This window comes from Globicephala melas, chromosome 15, assembly GCF_963455315.2.
Source record: "Globicephala melas chromosome 15, mGloMel1.2, whole genome shotgun sequence".
In the NCBI taxonomy this organism is placed as follows: Eukaryota; Metazoa; Chordata; class Mammalia; order Artiodactyla; family Delphinidae; genus Globicephala; species Globicephala melas.
Window position 1 is genome coordinate 59,892,990 of NC_083328.1, and position 18,797 is coordinate 59,911,786.

The 18,797-nt window shown below is 49.3% G+C and overlaps 1 protein-coding gene across 1 annotated transcript; it reads left to right on the forward strand.

Annotated features, from left to right (window-relative positions):
- Positions 1-264: 264 nt before the first annotated feature.
- COX4I2 (cytochrome c oxidase subunit 4I2) lies at positions 265-10,636 on the forward strand. Its single transcript, XM_060285448.2, is given in 8 exon segments — positions 265-1,020; positions 1,680-2,147; positions 2,149-2,302; positions 3,794-3,829; positions 4,889-4,970; positions 6,528-6,692; positions 7,500-7,631; positions 9,598-10,636. Coding segments are annotated over 7 exon segments (750 nt in total). The 5' UTR covers positions 265-1,020; positions 1,680-2,103; the 3' UTR covers positions 9,735-10,636.
- Positions 10,637-18,797: the final 8,161 nt, after the last annotated feature.

Here is an 18,797-nt window from a genome sequence, read left to right on the forward strand (position 1 = left end):
GGATCTAGGGAAAGTGAGCTGTGCCCTGCGGGGGCGGGGCTTGCTGACAGGGTGGGGGCTCGGCTGGGGCGTGCTGTGGCGAGCAGGCTGACAGTAAGGGCGGGGCTCGGGAGTGGGCGGCACCACAGAATGACTGAAAGAGCAAGGCTAGAGCCAGGAAGAGGGTTTAACGAGTCTTGCGAAGGCAGTGCGGGAAGGACTAACTGGGCAAGGGGCCGGCCGCGGGCTGAGCGATTGAGGAGGAGCCTCAGGGTACGGGCGGGGCCGGCGGGCGGGCTCAGCTAGGCGAGCTGGGCGAGGCCAGGGATAACTGACGGGACTGGGGTAGGGCTGGAGATGGTGGAACGCTAGACTACTACGTAGAGTCCAGAGGTGCGGGCACAATGACTGTGCAAGGGGCCAGGGAAAGATGACTGGCAGCTCGAGGACGGGGAAGGAGGGAGGAGACGAGGGACGTAGGTGAGTAGAGTGAGGCAGGTGGCGGGAACTAGAATAACGGCCGCCTGTGGGGGGGGGCCCAAGAGGCCATGAGTGACAGCCAGAGGGGTCGGCCTCAAACGTCTCCCCTGCAACTCTGCGAGGAATTCCTCTTCCGGCTGAACAACGCGGGCTTCGCTCACTTCGTGCCCCAGGTGTGGTGGTGCAGAGATAACAGACCTGCAGGAAGGAGGTTTCCATCTTCCAGGCCACCAGCGGTCTCGTCCCGTCCCAATGAAATCCATCCGAGGGCGTCCACCTGCTCCTGATCGCGCCACGGGATCGTTCCTAGGGCCGGGAAACGCGCCACTAGCGACCGCTCCCGTGGTAGCCCTGGTTCGGCGTCGGTTCTGAGCCGGCCCTCCTGTCTACAGTTGCAGAAGCGCTTTCTGGACTGGTCCCTGCTGGATCTGCGGATCTTCGCACGACGTCCTCCGAGCCTGCGCTGCCGTCCGGGCACCTTCATGCTGGCGCTGCCCGTCGCCTGAAGGCCGCAGTGTCCCGGAATCACAGTGTCCCTGCTGGGAGTCAGCTTTCCAGCTGGTGGGCGGGATCGGGCTCTGCTCTGTCCTTAACACGTCCCCTCTGTTTACCGGCACCCGCCCCCCCCCCTCCACCGCCCAACTGGCCCCATCCCTTTAGTGCCTCGGTTGCCCTGCTCTTCCCTGGCCCACTCTTACACGCAGTCCCCGCCCCTAAGGATAAGCCCCGCCTACTCCTACCTTCCGGTCTCCGACTACCCTATATCTCCTCCCCAGTCCCTGCACTTCTTGGCTTCGCCCCCTCCTATCCCAGGCCTCCTCCCCATGTTCAAATGGCTCCAGGGGCTCCCCAGGGGCTGGGGATACGGGTCCGCAACGCTTTGTCCGACACCTCTTCCTACTTTCGGCTTTGTGTCCTCCATGAGGCCTAGCTCTTCCTCAGTATCTCCTCTGGGCTGGGAGGCCAGAGGTGGGTCCTGCATGAAGCCTGAATGGGAGGGGAAGGGGTCGTACCAGCAGGATGCTGAGATTGTGGCTCAGGTCTTTGTGTCTGAGCAGAAACTCAGGGCCTCCCTGAATCTGATCAAGTGAGAGAGAGCTGCTCCTTTCTGTATGGGTTCCTGCTGGGGGGTTGGAGCCGCAGGGCCGCCTGAAAGGGACAGATCCCTCTCACCTCCTATTCCTGCTGTTTCTGAAATCTCAGCCTGCATTCACATGTAGGGCCCCTTGCCGTGAGTGGTGTGTAATGCCTCATCTGGAGCCCACCTTGTGCCCACCAAGGTTCCCACGGAAGACTCCTACTCCTAGGCCCCAGCACACCTGAGTGACCTGCTTTATGGGAGAGTCTGACTATTTCCAGGTTCCAGACCTCAAGACGCTGCTGGGCATCGCCCTCTACGCAGTGGTGCTGCCCTATATCAACCTTGAGCCGCCGGGGAGCCTGCCATCACCCCATCACCCTCAGCCCTGGGGCCGGCTTCCCAAACAGATGTTCCTTGTCACAGCACTGCTCCACATCTGGAGCCTGGCATTCCCGCAGAGATGGGGGTGGGAGACGGTAGAGAAGAACAGAGGGTCAAGTTCTCCAGGGTCAAGTTCTCCCTTGGGAGGCCCTTGTAATGGATGGGGAAACTGAGGCCCAGAAATGGAGCCACTTAGTCACGAGTGTGGCAGCAGTAAAGCCTACACATTGCCCTCACCCCAATGCAGCCAGCACCCACCTGCCCCTGGAAAGATCTGACAAGACTCAAGGTGTGTCCTCCCCAGGTTGCCTGAGGGAGGGCCTTACCTCATCTTCTGTCCTTAGGGCTAATCTTCAGGACACCCTGGACAGCATCCAAGGGGTAAGGTGGTCCTCTTTGGGTTCTCTCAAATCTGGAATTCCCTTGATCATGGGGAAGGGGGAGGAGCAGCCCCCAGGAGTAAGCATGGCCAGTCCTGGGAGCTGGGGTCTCTTGACATCCAGCAGACTCCCACACTGCCTTCTCACCTCCCAGAATGGAGGTGACATGCATCCTGCCCTCTCTACGGTCTCTCTAGCACCTCCCCCTGAGTCCCTGCTCTTTAAGACTCATCTGCTTCCAGGGCACTAAGCCCCTTCCTCCAGGCACTGGCTAGAGCAGGTCTGTATGGCTTCAATGGGCTACGGGAACCCTGATGGGTGGGTGGGTGCTCGGCACACCTCAGGGGACCAGAGCTTGCAGACCTAGAAAGTTCTGGCCCCAGGCCACGAAAGAATTCACAGCCTTCACCCATCAGTCCAGAATCAGTATTCTAACAATTCCAAGCCATATTTACTGGACGCATGTTCTGCTCCATTTAACCACATCACTACCCTACTTACCGTTTTTGGCTTCCCAGCTTTAAAATAAAATCCAAGATCCACACCGTGGCTTATGAAGCCCTGCTTGGTACTCCAGCCTCTCTCCAGCTTTCTCCTTTGCCCATTACACTCTGGCCAAGATGGCCTCTCTCTGTTCTGTGAACACACCTGTGTTTTTCTGCCTCTGGGCCTTTGCACAGGCCTCTCTCTGCTTGAAACTGGATTGTAAGCCCTAAAATGGCAGGGACCGTGTTTGATTTTGTTTGTCTCTAAATCCCCAAGCATTTAACCTGTTAAACAGTAGACAATAATGCCAGCTGTAATAGGTCTTAATAAATAGTTCTTGAATAAATGTGCCTGTTGCACATTTTTCTATTGACATATTTAATCTTTCCAGCGATCATGTAAGGTAAGAGATATCATTAGCTCTCTTTTTCAGAAAACAGGAAGTCAGTGAGGTTAGGCCATTTGTTGAAGGTCACACAGCTAAGATTTGAACCCAGGGGGAGGCTTTTTTCACCTGTCATTGAGTATGAGGGCATTCGTGCCAGGTGGTACACCACAGGACAGCTCCCAGATTCTAGATGCTTGTAGCTTCCTGGAGCAGGAAGGCATGGGGTCTGGGCTGGAAAGTTGCCAAGACTTGGGTCCTCAAAAGCCCTAAGAGAGCATTGCAGGTGGAAGAAACAGCGGTGAGCAAAGGTGTGAAGGCAGGAAGATCCAGCTCCTGGGACAAGCGGACTCACAGGGCTGGGCCAGCCCAGGGCACACAGCCAGCTGGTCCCAGGGCTGCGTCAGCTGGTGGCCTCCAGAGGCAGGACCCCGGTGGGCAGGGAAATTGAGGCGGGGAGTCATTGCGCAGCCCGGGAGACCCCAGGGACGCGGGCTAGGCTCTCCCAGGCAGGACGTTCCCACGCGGGGGCGGTCCTGGGAAAGGCTGTGGGGCGGGCCCGGAGGCGGGCGCCAGCGCTCCGGTCCCTCTGCAGCCTGTTCTCCGTTACTTGCTCCGCAGACCCGGGTCGCGTTCTGGCTTCCGCTGAGCCGCACGGTAAGTGAGTGGGTGGGAAGAGCCCCGGCTGCCCAAATCCGGGCCGGTGGGAGACGCGGCTGGGACTCCGGCTTTTACCATCCGTGGGGGCGCTGCTATAGAGGAGCATGGCGGGTGGGGCGGGCGGGCAGCTACTGGCAGCTCAGAGTTGAGGGGAACTTTCCTCCGTCCGCATATGGGGAGCCATCTCTTTCCTCAAATGTAGATTACTCCTTCCCTCCCCATAGATGGGGCTCTCAACCACTTATCACTGATGGGGAGCCCTTCCTTTCCAGATGTGCAGCCCCTTCCCACTTTCCATATATGGTACACCCCTCCCTCTCTCTAATGATTGGGTGCCTCTCTTTCCCTAGATGTGGGGCCTCTTTCAATTTCCAGAAGTGGGATACCCCCTTCTTCTCCCCAGATGTGTGCCTCTCTTCCTCCCTCTGTCCCAGTTTGGTCCGTGTCCTCCTCTAAGTCCCCTCCTTGCCCCCCTGGGATGCCAGACCCTGAGATTTCCCTGGGGATGGAGGGTTGGGCTCGCCTGTCTCCCTCTCCCACCAGGTCCAGCAGAGCAGGCTCTCCAGGCACGTAGGCAGCCAATTATGGGGGAAGGGGTGGGGGCCAAACCATCTGCAGGAGACCTTGGCAGATGGCCCTGTAGCGAGGAGAGTTATCCCAGGACCTGCTCCCTCCCTACCTGGACTCCCACCCTGTTTCCTCTAGAGGACAAACAGCTGAGAGAGGTTTCCCAACCTAGCCACCATGAGCTGGGGCTGGAATCGGAACCCAGGCTCCCAGACCCAAACTGTTCAGGTCCTGCCTTTAAGAGTTAGGCCTCCTCCCACTTCTCAGATGGTAAACTGAGGTCCCAGGAGGGGGGGTCCAAATGTCTAGGATGCCCATCAACCCCCATAGGGATATCATACAGAATTAGAAGGGGCAGGCTGTGACCTTGGAATCCTGGGGACCAGTCCCCCAGCCACAACACCTGTGAAAAAGCTGTTCCTCTGGATCCTGAGGGGCAGGGCAGAGGGCAGAGGGCAGGACTCACCCACACCCCCCCCCCCCCACCAGATGTCCTTTAGAGCTGCCTGGAGCTTGGTGCTGAGGAAAGGAGGACTTGGAATGCGAGGGATCCACAGCCCGGGAGGCACTGGTAAGACCTGGACACCCACCCCGCCCTGACCCTCGCCTAACTGCAAGGCCAGGGGCAAGGGTCCTGTCTGCAGGCTGCCCCTGGTCCCTTTCATGCTGCCCTGGGCCTGCCCCAAACCATTTCCCATGATCCTACCCCTTGGTCCGGGGCCACATTCTTCCAGGAAATAGAGACAGCCGTCCCCTCCTCCCAAGCTTTCTCAGGGTCTGACCCCCGTATCTCAGGCCCCTAAGACCTTTGTGTCCTGAGGCTGAGGGTGCTGACAGAACTTTGGACCGCCTTTCCAGACCCTTGTGTCCATGCTAGTCAGAAGAAAGAGGCCTAAAGTAGGAGAGACTTCAGCCAGATAGAAGGGCCTTCCTGACCCTCTGGAGAATAAAAACAGATAGCATTTATTGAGCCCTTACTATGTACCCTGAGCCGTGATAAACTTTTTGCAGAGATTAACACATTTAGACTTCAGAGCAAACACATGAAGTGGATACTATGCTGTCATCTCCATTGCTCAGGTAAACACACAGGCCCAGAGCCAGGACTCTTTGCCCAAAGCAGTTCCCATGCTATTTGGGCACGGTGGTACCAATGCCCTCCTTGAGGGCATCTCTGGTGACAATAAACAGAAGAAGCTTTACTGAGACCCTTCGAGTGCCCAGCCTTGTTCTGGACACTCACATGGAGCCCTTGAGGGCTTAGCCATCAGGGAAAGCTTCCAAGAATGGAAGCCAGAGGTGAAGCCAGCCGCTGTCTATCAGTGGAATTCGTGGAGCACGTACTGTGTGCCAGGCGCTGTGCTAAGCCTTTCGAGTGCATTATCTTGAAGCTTCCACAACAGTGTGGAGTTGGATCTTTTACTCTCCCCACTTTCCGGATGAGGACGTGGAACACAGTGAGGTAAAGGGGCTCGTCAGAGCTGGGCCGGGGTGGAACTGGGGTTCCGCAACTCCAAAGCTGTGCCCCTGACCACTCATTAAAAGCATAGGGATACAGTGAGAGGCCCGCGCACCGCGATGAAGAGCGGCCCCCGCTTGCCACAACTAGAGAAAGCCCTTGCACAGAAACGAAGACCCAACGCAGCAAAAATAAATAAATTAATTAATAAACTCGTACCCCCAACATCTTCTAAAAAAAAAAAAACAAGCATAGGGATAATGCTTTACAGTTTGTGGGGCAGTTTCCCATCTGCCATCTCAGGTTCATCACAATGAACCTTTCCCTACCCATTGCCTTTGCCTGATGTGCCCTCCTCACCCCAGATCTTTCCAGAGGACACAGGATTTGAAGCCACAGGGGCTGAATTGCAGCCCTGGCCCGGCTCCCTTTTGCTCTGTGAATTTCGGCAAGTCCCTTAGCTACTCAGTTTCTTCCTCTGTAAGATGAAGAGAAAAATATCACTGTCTCAGAGTGATGCCGAGCCAATGAGTCAACTCGCCCGAAGGCCTTAGCATGGCTCCTGGCACACAGTAAGTGCTCAGTAAGTGCCACCCACTTTCTAATACTGCGGTTAGTGCCAGGACGTCCCAGGGGCAGCCTGAACTCAGTTCCTCCCTGTGCCCGCAGCCCACGGCAAGGAGAAGATGCCCCCCTACACCAACTACCATGCCCAGCGCTCCTACCCCATGCCCGATGAGCCCTTCTGCACGGAGCTCAACGCAGAGCAGCAGGCCCTGAAGGAGAAGGAGAAGGGCAGCTGGACGCAGCTGAGCCACGCTGAGAAGGTGGCCTGTAGGTCTCAGGGTGGGGCTGGGGGCAACTTTGCAAAGAAGGGCCTGGCCTGTCACGGAGCAGTGGGCAGGGAGAGCCCCCAACAAGACAGCCAGAACCACCCAAAGACTCGAATGCGTACCTGAGGGGTGAAATTCATTCCTTTGTTCATTCATCTTTTTATTCATTGAACTGTTTGTGCACAGCCTGGTGCTAGGCGATGCTGGGGACACGGAAGTGAATCCCCCTGAGGGTTCCTGCCCTCAGGGTGCTCCCAGTCCAGTGGGGGAACCAACGCAAGCCCAGATAGCTGTAATACGGGATATGCGGCTGGGTGAGGTGTGTTCAGGGGGCTGTGGGAACCCAAGGGAGAGAGAAAGATGGAATCCTGGTGGGCCTTCCAGAGGAGCGTTGTTCCAGTCGGCTTTGGATGCTGAAGAGGAGGGGCTGCCAGGTAGTAGGAACAGCATGGGGAAGGATGTAAGAGCTGGAGAGCATGGAGGGTCCTGGGCATCACTGAGTGGTGTGGGGAGATGGAGCAGAGAGAGGCAGGTGAGGTGGGTGGGAGAGCAGGGGCCTGACCCTGGGAAGCAGGAGGGACGTGTGACCCCAAGTGCTGCCCACCAGAAGTGCCCCTGGGAGCCAGCTTTGCCATCAGCTCCTGGCCATGCTTTGCACATGCTAGATGCTCAATAAGAATTTGCTGAATGGACAGCATCTGCTGCAGGGAGGGGGAGGCTGGAGGTCCCTGAGGCCAAGAGTTGGCCCAGGGCCCTTGGAATGGATGCACCTGAGGCCCCTCCTTCCCCACCCCTCACCTGCCTCCAGTGTACCGGCTCCAGTTCCATGAGACCTTCACAGAGATGAACCGTCGCTCCAAAGAGTGGAAGACAGTGTTGGGCTGTGTCTTCTTCTTCTTTGGGTTCACAGGTCTGCTGATTTGGTGGCAGCGGGTCTATGGTGAGTGGCAGTGTCTCAGCTGGCCGCAGCCCTCGGCCATGCCCTTGTGGCCACAGCCACCAGCCAAGCTTTGATAAGGGAATTATGCTGGCACTCATCTGAAGAGTTTTGAAAAGTCCCCCAAAGAGGTGTATGGGGAAGGGCAGAGCACGGCTGCCTGGGTTGCAATGTAGGGACCCTACCTCTCTGGGCCTCAATTCTCTCATCTGTAAAATGGGAATAATAGTGCCCACATCTCAGGGTTCTTGTGAGGATTTAATTATAAAACTGTTGCCTAGTGCCTGGCACATAGTTATGAACGATGTTGTTACTGATTGCTGTTACTAACCGTGAACTTTTCAGTATATTGTTTTGGCTGCTGTAACAAAGAGTCTCCAATGTACAAGAGCTTAAACAAGATAGAAGTTTTTTTCCTCTCTCACAAAAAAGGCCAGGGGGAGTATGGGGATTCCACAATATCAGACTCCTATTGTCTTGTTGCTCTGCCATCCTTAACATGCAGCTTCCTTCTTGACATACAAAATGGCTGCTCCAGCTCCAGCCATAAAGCCTACATTCCAGCCAAGAAGAGGGAAAGGGAGGACACACTCTCTCTAAGGTCCAGAATTTGCACCACCACTTCTGCTCACATCCTATTGGCTAGAAGTGATCATATGACCGTGCGTAGCCACAAGGGAAGCTGGGAAATATAGTCTTTAGCTGAGTGATCATGTACCCAACCGACCATGTTATTACTACATTTGTTACTACAGAAGAGTGATTTATTACTACAGAAGAGTGATTCTCAAAGTGGGGTCTCTGGACCAACAGCTTCACTTGGGAACTTGTTAGAAATGCAAATTCTCAGCCCCACTCTGGATCTACTGAGTCAGACACTCTGAGGCTGGAGCCCAGCAATCTATGTTTTAATATCCCTCTGGGTGATTCTGATGTGCACTGAGGTTTGAGAAGCACTGCTCTGGAAGTAGAGGGGAGCATGTTGGGGATGAGCTGGCAGTCTCTGCCTCAATTGACTTCACTTCCAGAGGCCTCACTTTGTTTCTTCTTCTGTAAAAGTGTGATGGGAATTCCTACCTTGCAGGAGGGTGAAATGAGAGAACCTTTGGGAAAAATTCTATTCTAGTCCAATGTTTGGTACTAATAGGTGCCCATAAAGATCTTTCCCTTCTTTCACACCCACTGGAATAGAAAGTACCAGAGACAAAGGTCAGGCAGGTTAAGCTGGCCTCAGGGGCAGATGGACCAGGAAGTAGGATGTGAGCAGGGCTGGGAGCTCTGTCCCCCAGGCCTTTCTAGGTCCACACATGAAGGCACCTAAAATGCCTCCGTGAGTTCACCCTTTGGGTCCCCATAGCTTTAAAGTGAACACCTCTATCCTACCTCCCACTCCCAACCCCTTCAGGAAGCATAAGAAACTGTCTCATCCTGGACCCTTCCCAATAAGTGGGAGCAAACTCAGTAATTATAGTAGCTATCATGTATTAGGGGTTTTCATATCTTCCCTCATTCTGCCAATTGCATTATAAATACTAACACATTCAATCCCCACAACCCTGGTGGACAGGACCTGTTTTTGACAGGTAAGGAAATTGGGGGTCAGAGATGAAGTGACTTGTTCAAGGTCACACAGCAAGGTAGTGGTAGAGCTGGGATTTGGACCCAGAAAGACTTCAAACCAGTGCTCCTCTTACCCTTGGGTCACAGAGTAGGTGAGGAAACTGAGGCTCAGAAAGGGGAAGGGCCTTGGCCCAGTTCCCACACCAAGTCTAAGGCAGAGCAGGGATCATAACTCAGAGGTCCCCAGAGTGCAGCTTTAGTGGGGAGTCTGGTGGCGGATGGACAGGGTGGCGAGGGGTCCTCATGCAGGGCACCCTGACCTTGTGCCTGGATACCCTGGCTCAGCGGGAGGGGGTGGGCCTGGCAGGGTCCCGCATGCCCCTGTCCCTACCCGGTTCCTTCCCTGCAGTGTTCCCTAAGAAACCCATCACCCTGATGGATGAGTGGAAGGCCCAGCAGCTCCAGCGCATCCTGGACATGAAGGGCAACCCCGTGCAAGGCCTGGCCTCCCGGTGGGACTATGAAAGGAAGGAGTGGAAGAAGTGACGTGGCATCCCAGCTGCTCGCGCTGCAGCTCTGCCCTGGCCCGGAGCCTATGGAGGCCCCTCCCCGCCACTTAACCCCAATAAAGCTGGCCTGCTCTCATCTGCCTTTAGTCTCCACCGCAGTCTCTACCTGCCATAAAGCCTACATTACACCTAAAATTGGGCAGGACAGTAGGTGAGAGGCAGTAAGCCACTTTCCAGGGCCCCACTTATCAGGGAGGGCTTCCTGGAGGAGTAGAGGTTGGGGTTGAGCCTTAAATGATAGGTGGGATTAGGAAAGGCAGAATACTTACTATCTGCTGTGTGCCAGGTACTAATCTAGGCCCTGGGGATGCAGCAGTGAACGAGACACACAAAGTGTCTGGCCTCATGGAGGAGGTGCTTCTTTATGTGTGTGTGTGTGTGTGTGTGTGTGTGTGTAGGGGGGGAGACAGAAAAAGGAATAAGTAAGTATAATATACAGTATGTTACACAGTAATCAGTGCTATGAAGGAACAAAACAGCAGGATAAAGGGACAGAGCTAAAAGGGGTTTGGGGGTGGTAGGTGAAGCCTCTTAGAAGAGGTGGCATATGACAAGACAAAACAGCAAGTGCAAAGATCCTGAGGCAGGATTTTAGTTTGTGGAACGTGGAACATCAAGGAGGCCACAGTGACTGGAGTAGAATGACTTGGAGAATAGTAGGAAGGTGTGTGTTGTGGGAGAGGGTTGGTCTTGGGGCAGAAAGCAGATTATATAGGAATACACACTCGTATACCCCAGAACCAAGAAGAGAAGCCTACTTTCCTCTTGGTATGTCTCCTCCAGCACCCTCTACTGGAGAAGTTTAGCATCTCACTGTAAAGAGGGCGGTGCCCAGAGTCCTGCTCATTATCTTAGAGCAGGCACTGAGGGGTGAATTTGGGGTGGAGGGGCAATACATTGATAACTGGCACAGCATCTTTGAGAAAGTCTTGGCCAGGCCAATGGGGAGGCTTAGAGCAGAAAAAGCCCATTAGATGAGTCCTGTGTTGGGCAAAATTGACCCATCCCTAGAGTCCCACTGTGCTCTGTCCTTTGTAGTCCTTGGTTGCCTAGGGGGGGCTGTGGCCTTGGCATGAACACTGCAGCAGCTCTGAAAGTGCAGCAGCTGGAGGTGGTCATACACCTATCCTCTTCATAGCAGGTCCTCTTGAAGAGACATCCTTGGAGGCACACCTCCAAGGACACTCTGGATGCCAATGGAGGGATTCAGCAGGGCAATTGGGACAATATTCATTCAATCAACAAATATTTATTGTGCATCCACTATGTACCAGACTCTGGGGACAGAGTGAATGAGACCTCATTCCAGTGTCGTGATTTCCAGTCCTCATGAATCTGAAAGTCGGTAATGGTTACCCTAATAAATTATAGAACAGATGAGTGCTAAGAAGGGGAGATACATGGTACTTGGACTGACCTAATCTAGAGAAGTCAGGGTGGGCTTCCCTGAAGAAGTGTCTTCATATTTGAGATATTGTTGCCGAAATTCATCCTCTGTACACTGGTGCCAGATTAAACCTCAGAGACAGAATTTTGAGTGAAGTAGAAAGAAATAGCTCTATTGCTTTGCCAGGCAAAGGGGGCCCCAGTAGGCTAACGCCCTCAAGAATGTGTGTCCTGACCTGGAGGGGGTAGTGAGGAGTCTTATAGTATTCAAGGAGCAGGGTGTGATCAGCTCATGGACATTGTTCTGACTGGTTGGTGGGGAGGTAATCAGGAGTCAGCATCATCAGCCGCCTTGTTCCAAGTGGACTGGTGTCTACATGCTTGCGGGCAGCCTACAGTTAACTTCTCCCACCTGGTGGGGGTTTCAGTATTTGCAAAACAGCTCAAAGGACATGGCTCAGAATGTTATCTATAGTCCTCGAGGAAGAACTAAAGGTCCTTGACTTTGTTTAATGGCTAAAGTATTATTATTTTGTCTTGCTTGACTGTTTTCCTTTCTTTCTGCATTTTCTCACTTCTGTGATTAACTTTATTCTTTAAAACTTTGACTAAAGTTTTTCTACAGACAAAAAGCAGGTGGAGGACATGGGTGGGGACCTATTCAGGGAGGGCCTCATAGGGTCCTGCTTGGTTACAATATGAAGGATGACTGGGTGTAAACTAGATGAAAGGGGTGGTGGAACAGCATTTTAGGCAAAGAAAAGCATGTGCAAAGGCCCTGTGGTAGTGAGGACCATGGCATGAAAGAGGAAATAAAGGAAGCCAGTGGGCTGTCACAGGATAAGGAAGAGATGAACAAGGGGAGACAGGGAAGTGGGAGACTCATATAGGGCCTTGGAGTCTCTGCTGCCTCTATTGAAGACACAAGTCTGGGGAAAAGCAGGGAAAGATGGAGCTGAGGGAGTATGTGGGGGCCAGAGGATGGGAATCCTTGAACATCCATTTAATTTTTATTTGAGAAAGACAGCTGCCTTGGTGCAAGTTTCTGTCTGGCCTGAGGGATCCATTTCACTGCCTTAGCATGAAAGATGCTGGGGATGCAGACATGGAGCAGAAAGGAGCCCTGGCATTCGGGTCTCCTGGCCTGCGGGCAGGACTGGCATGAACATGGCCAGTGGGAGGCTAAGGGGGATAAGAGCTATAGAAATGTTTGATAGTATGTTTTGACCCCATTATTTTGACCCAGACCCTGATGCTTTGCTAGCAGCAGGAGCAGTTTCGACATAACTGAAGATGTTGAACTATGCAGGTGATAAACTTTGTTTAGATTAATAACTTACTGAGGAATTATGTTGTGGGTAATAAAGAAAATTGTCAAAATTGGCCTGGGGAAAATTTGATGTCATACTAGTCATTTTTTCGCCTGCAATAATGCTGTGTAACAAACAACACCAAAACTTGATCGCTTATAACTTTGAGCATTTATTTCTATCTTTCATGGGCTTGTGGGTTGGCTGAGGCTCTGCTGGGATCCTCCAGGTTTAGTTCCAGGCTCTGGGTTGGTGTTTTGGTTTCCTAGGGCAGCCATAACAAAATACCACAGACTGGGTGGCTTAAACAACAGAAATGTATTTTCTCACAGTTCTGGAGGTTAGAAGTCCAAGATTGAAGTGTTGGTAGGATTGGTTTCTTCTGATGCCTCACTCCTTGGCTTGCAGATGGCCTCCTTCTCACTGTGTCTTCATGTGGTCACTCCTCTCTGTTTGTATCTCTGGTGTCTCCATGTGTGTCCAGATTTCCTCTTCTTATAAGGACACCAGGCAGATCAGGTTAGGGCCTTCCCTGATGACCTCATTTAAGTTTATCACCTTTTTAAAGGCCCTATCTCCAAGTGCTTTCACATTCTGAGGTATTAGGGGTTAGGACTTCAACATAGGACTTTGCAGGAGACACAATTCAGCCCGTAACAGTTGGGTTCAGGGTTATTCATGTATCTCCTTTTTCTGGGACCAGCAGGCACATGTTTTTGTCATGACAGTAGTCAGAGACTCCTGAGGGGACAGAGAGACAGTGGGGACCCACGATGCTCTGAAAGCCCAAGCTCAGAACCACACACAGAACCAGCACCGCATTCCACCAGTCAAAGCAAGTCCTGTGGTGCTCTGGTTACAACTGCTACATTACAACCCCCCTTAAAACTTAAAGGCATGAAACAGCCATTTCCTTATGCTCACTGATTCTGTAGTTCAGGAATTTAGGCAGGGCACACTGGGAACTGCTTGCCTCTGCTCTAGACTGTCTGCGCCGCCAGCTGGAAACATTCAAGGCTGTGGCCAGAATCTTCTGGAGGTGTTTTCACTTACACATCTGGTGGTTAACATTGGCTGTCAGCTGGGACCTCAGTTGGAGCCGTCAACCAGAACAACTCTTTGTGGCATTCCCCAGGTGTTCTCTCTGTGTGGGCTAGTTTGGGCTCCCTCAAAGCATGGTGGGTGGGTTCCAAGAGAGCCAGGGGGAAGTGTATTGTATTTTTATGATCTAGCCGCAGAAGACACATCACTTCTGAACCCTGTTGCTCAAGGCTCTCACAGAGATCCACTCAGGTTCAAGAGGGAGAGGACAGAGACCTCCCCTACTTGATGGGAAGACATCAAAGTCAATGTAAGATGTGAGATGAATGAAACAACAAGGTCCTACTGTACAGCACAGGGAACTATATTCAACATGCTGTGATAAACCAGAACGAAAAGAACATGAAAAAGAATATGTATGTATATAACTGAGTCACTTTGCTGTACCGCAGAAATTAACACCACGTTGTAAGTCAATTATACTTCAATAAAATTTTTTTAAAAATGTTGAGAGATGAATGTGAGATGGGAAATACATTGTGGTCATCTTTGGAAAATATAGACTGCCAACACAGTCAAGTTCAACATCAATGAGTAGAGAAATGTCCTCCAGTAGAGGGTATGTGGAGAGCGTGAGGAGGGAAGGCAAAGTGTGAGCAAATAATGCAAACTGGGCTTCCCTGGTGGCGCAGTGGTTGAGAGTCCACCTGCTGATGCAGGGGACACGGGTTCGTGCCCCGGTCCGGAAAGATCCCACATGCCACGGAGCGGCTGGGCCCGTGAGCCATGGCCGCTGAGCCTGCGCGTCCGGAGCCTGTGCTCCGCAACGGGAGAAGCCGCAACAGTGAGAGGCCCGTGTACCGCCAAAAAAAAAAAATAATAATAATAATACAAACTACCACAGATGTATAGAAATAACCAACACAAAATCAAGTTGACAGAAACGAAAACTGACATGTTAAATTAGATATTGACTAAAATTCAAACAGGGAGTACAATTTTGACATTTAGATAATCAAATGTGACCTGAAAAAATTGGACCAATTAAAATTAATGGACATAGTAGACAACGCACAATGGCAGGAAACTGGTGAAATCAGATATAGACTAAAAATGACTGAGAGAAGAATTAAATCTTCATGGTGGCATTTACCCCATGAGACTAAGTGATTTTCATGAAAAAATAATTTCGTAAAATTAAATTTAAAGTGGGCAACATTAGAAAGAATTTAATTTTGGTCATAAAATAACTGATGGAGGGATTAAATTTGTTTCGTTCAGCTTGCCCAAGAAAACTCTTTCTTGATGTATTGGATTAGTGTAATTCTGATTAAAATAGTTGAATTCAAAACTCATAGTCAAAATAGTCTTGGGGTAAACACATATACGAGGTCAAAACATTTGGGTCAAATTATCCTGTAATATTGAAATTTTCTGTAAAAAATGAGAAAGAAACTCAGGAGACAAATGAGGAACTAAAAAGTATTTACCTGTATGACAGATAAAGGGCTGATTTCCTTTAAAAAAAGATTTTTTTAAACCCATCTAACAAATCAGTAAGAAAAAAACAAGAATGCAGTAGAAAGTAAACAAAAGTCATGACCAAGGAGATTACAGAAAAAGAATAGAAATGCCCTAAACAGTTCTTAAGGAAAAGTTCAAACATACAAAAAGAATAGTTTAATAAACCTCCATGTGTCTCCCGGGAGTCCACAATTATCTGCACATGGTCCTCATTTTCCCACCCTTGCCCCTGAATTATTTTAATAAATCCCAGGCATTATATCATTTCAGTCATAAATATTTCAGTATGTCATTAAGGACTGTTTTAATATACATAACCAAAATACTATGACTAGACATAAAAAATCCTAATATTTCCTTAATATCAAATATCCATTCAGTATGCAGATTTCCCTGATTGTCTCAAACATTTTTATTTATTTGAATTTTCTTGGAATGAGGATCAACCTTAAATCTAGATTGCAGGTGGTCATCTGAATCTTTGTCTGGTTTTGGTATCAGGGTAGTTTCCTTCCCTCTATTTTCTGGAAAATATTATCTAGAAATAGTGTTACTTTTTCTTTAACCATTTGGTAGAATTCTCCAGTGAAATCATTTGGGCCTGGAGATTTGGGGGTGGGGTAGGGTAATTTTTATATTGCACTGATTTTACTGCATCCCATAAGTTTTGGTGTGTTATGATTCATCTGTCTCTGAGTATTTTCTAATTTCCTTTGTGATTTCTTCTTTGACTAATTGGTTACTTAACAGTGTGTTGTTTAATTTCCACGTATTTGTATATTTTCCAATTTTCCTTCTGTTATGATCTCTAGTTTTTTTTCACTGTGGTCAAAGAAGATGCATTTATATTATTTCAATCTTTTAAATTTATAGAGACTTGATTTGCGAACTAACATATAGTCTATCCTGGAGAAAATTTCATATGCACTAAAGAATGTGTATTCTGCTGTTGCTGGTAAAGTGTCCTATAGATGTTTGTTAAGTCTAATTGGTTTGTAGTTTGCTTAAGTCCTCTATTTCTTTTCTTTTTTTTTTAATATTTATTTATTTGGCTGTGCCGGGTCTTAGTTGCAGCACGTGGGATCTTTGTTGCGACATGTGGGATCTTTTCAGTTGTGGCATGCAGGCTCTTAGTTGTGGCATGGTTCCCCGACCAGGGATTGAACCCGGGCCCCCTGCATTGGGAGTGCAGAGTGTTAACCACTGGACCACCAGGGAGGTCCCAAAGTCTTCTATTTCTTCTCATTTCCTTTTGTGTATATATTTAAGATATTTTCTTAATGGTTACAGTTAATTACCATTAACATCTTAAATTTATAACTACCTAGTTTGAATTGTTACTAGCTTAGCTTCAATAACATAAAAATTTCTCCTATACCACTCTGTACCTCTCCCTTTATATTTGTCAAAAATTGTATCTTTATACATTGTGTGCCCTGATAACATAGGTTTCTAATTTTTTATGCATTTGTGTTTTAAATCATGTAGGAAATAAGAGTTACAAACCAAAAATACATTAATACTTCTTTTTTTTTTTTTTTTTTTTTGCGGTACGCAGGCCTCTCACCGTTGTGGCCTCTCCCGTTGCAGAGCACAGGCTCCGGACGCACAGGCCCAGCAGCCATGGCTCACGGGCCCAGCTGCTCCGCGGCATGCGGGATCCTCCCGGACCGGGGCACGAACCCGTGTCCCCTGCATTGGGAGGCGGACTCTCAACCACTGCACCACCAGGGAAGCCCAATACTCCCTTTATATTACCTATGTAGTTGTCTTTATCAGAGTTCTTTATTTCTTCATATGTCTTCAAATTTCACTGATTTCTGCTTTTATCTTTATTTCCTTCTTTCTGTTTGCTTTGAATTTACTTTGTTCTTCTTTCTCTACATCTTGAGGTGAGAACTTAGATTAATGAGTTGACAATTTTTCTCTTTTGTGATGTATACACTTATTGCCTAAATTTCCCGCTTGGCACTGTTTTAACTCTGTCCCACAAATTTTAATATCTTGAATTTTCATTTCATTTAGTTCAATGTATTTTTTTTTTTATTTCCCTTGAGACTTCCTCTTTGACCAATGAGTTATTTAGAATTATGTTGTTTAGTTTCCAAGTGTGGACATTTTCATGTTATCTTTCTGTTTCTGATTTCTAGTTTGATTCCACTGTGGTCAGAGAACACACTTTGTATGATTTCAATTCTTTTAAATTTATTGAGGTTTTTGTATGGCCCACACTATCGTCTATCTTGGTATATACTTAATGGGCACTTGGAAAGAATGTGTTAAGTGTTCTATAAATGTCAACGAATCCTGATGGTTGATCGTGTTGTTGAACTCTTTATATTTTTGGTCATTTTCTGTCTAGTTATTCTATCACTTGTTGCAAGAAGGGTATTAATTGTGATTTGTCTCTTTCTCTTTTTAGTTCCATCAGTTTTGCTGCTGTCCTTTGATTGTTGATTGCATGATATATTTTTTTATCCTTTTTCTTTCAGCCTGCCTATATCTATCTATCTATCTATATTTTTTTTAAAGATTAATTTTCTTTATTTTTGGCTGTGGTCTTCATCGCTGCGCGCGGGCTTTCTCTAGTTGTGGCGAGTGGCTACTCTTCATTGCGGTGCACGGGCTTCTCATTGTAGTGGCTTCTCTTGTTGCGGAGCATGGGTTCTGGGCGGGCTTCAGTAGTAGTGGCATGCGGACTCCAGAGCGCAGGCTCAGTAGTTGTGGCACATGGGTTTAGTTGCTCCGTGGCATGTGGGATCTTCCCAGACTAGGGCTCGAACCCGTGTCCCCTGCATTGGCAGGCGGATTCTTAACCACTGCGCCACCAGGGAAGTCCCTGCCTATATATTTTAAAAGGATTTCTTATAGACAACATATAGTTGGTTTTGTAAATTTACTCTGCCAATATTTGTCTTTTAATTGGTATATTTAGACCGTTACACTTAATATAACTATTGATACGTTAAGACATATCTCCTAATTTTCTTTCTGTGTGTTCTCTTTGTTACTCATTTCCCTGTTTTCTTTTTTCTGCCTTCCTGTGGGTTATTTGAAGATTGTTTTCTAGAACTCCACTTTAATTTATCTATAGTGTTTTCAAGTACAGCTTTTTTAGTGGTTACTGTGGGTATTACATTACATATACATAATTTGTCACAGTCTACTGATGTTATCATTTTCCCCATTTGAGTGAAGTGTAGAAAGCTTACCTTTCTTTATGTCTCTTTACCCACTTTCATTATTGCCAGGTAGGGGTGGAATTCCAGGCTCCCAATGTGGTCTCCACTGACATTGTGGGGAGAAGGTGTAGCAGGAGAGGGCTCATTAACTGGCCAGCAGAGATGAAAGTCCTGGCTCCCTTGGCCTAATCTCACAACACCCCACATTGGTGGGAGTGGGGTCAGGGCACCTTGAATCAGGGTGGAAGCCTAGGCTCCCCACTCAGCCTTTGCTGATGTGGCTGGCCATAGTCTTCATAGTTTTTTTAGTGGTATTTGGCTGGAATAGAGCTGTTATTGTCTAAAACTTTTCTGTCCTGCTAGGATGATCCTTTCCTAATCCTTTGAATAGAGAGAGCCGGCTTTGGTTGGGGCTGTTTTTTCTGTTCTGTGCCCATTGGCTTTTTTGGGTAGCCCACTCCAGCTTCTTTGGCCCCAAGTCTGGGGTCTCTGAGGCAGAGAGGAAAAACTAGGGAACTCACCACCGTGTTGTTCCTCAGGTCCTGAGGTCCCCGTGCAGCCTGCCTTCTCTTTACCTTTCAGTTTTCTTATGCTTGT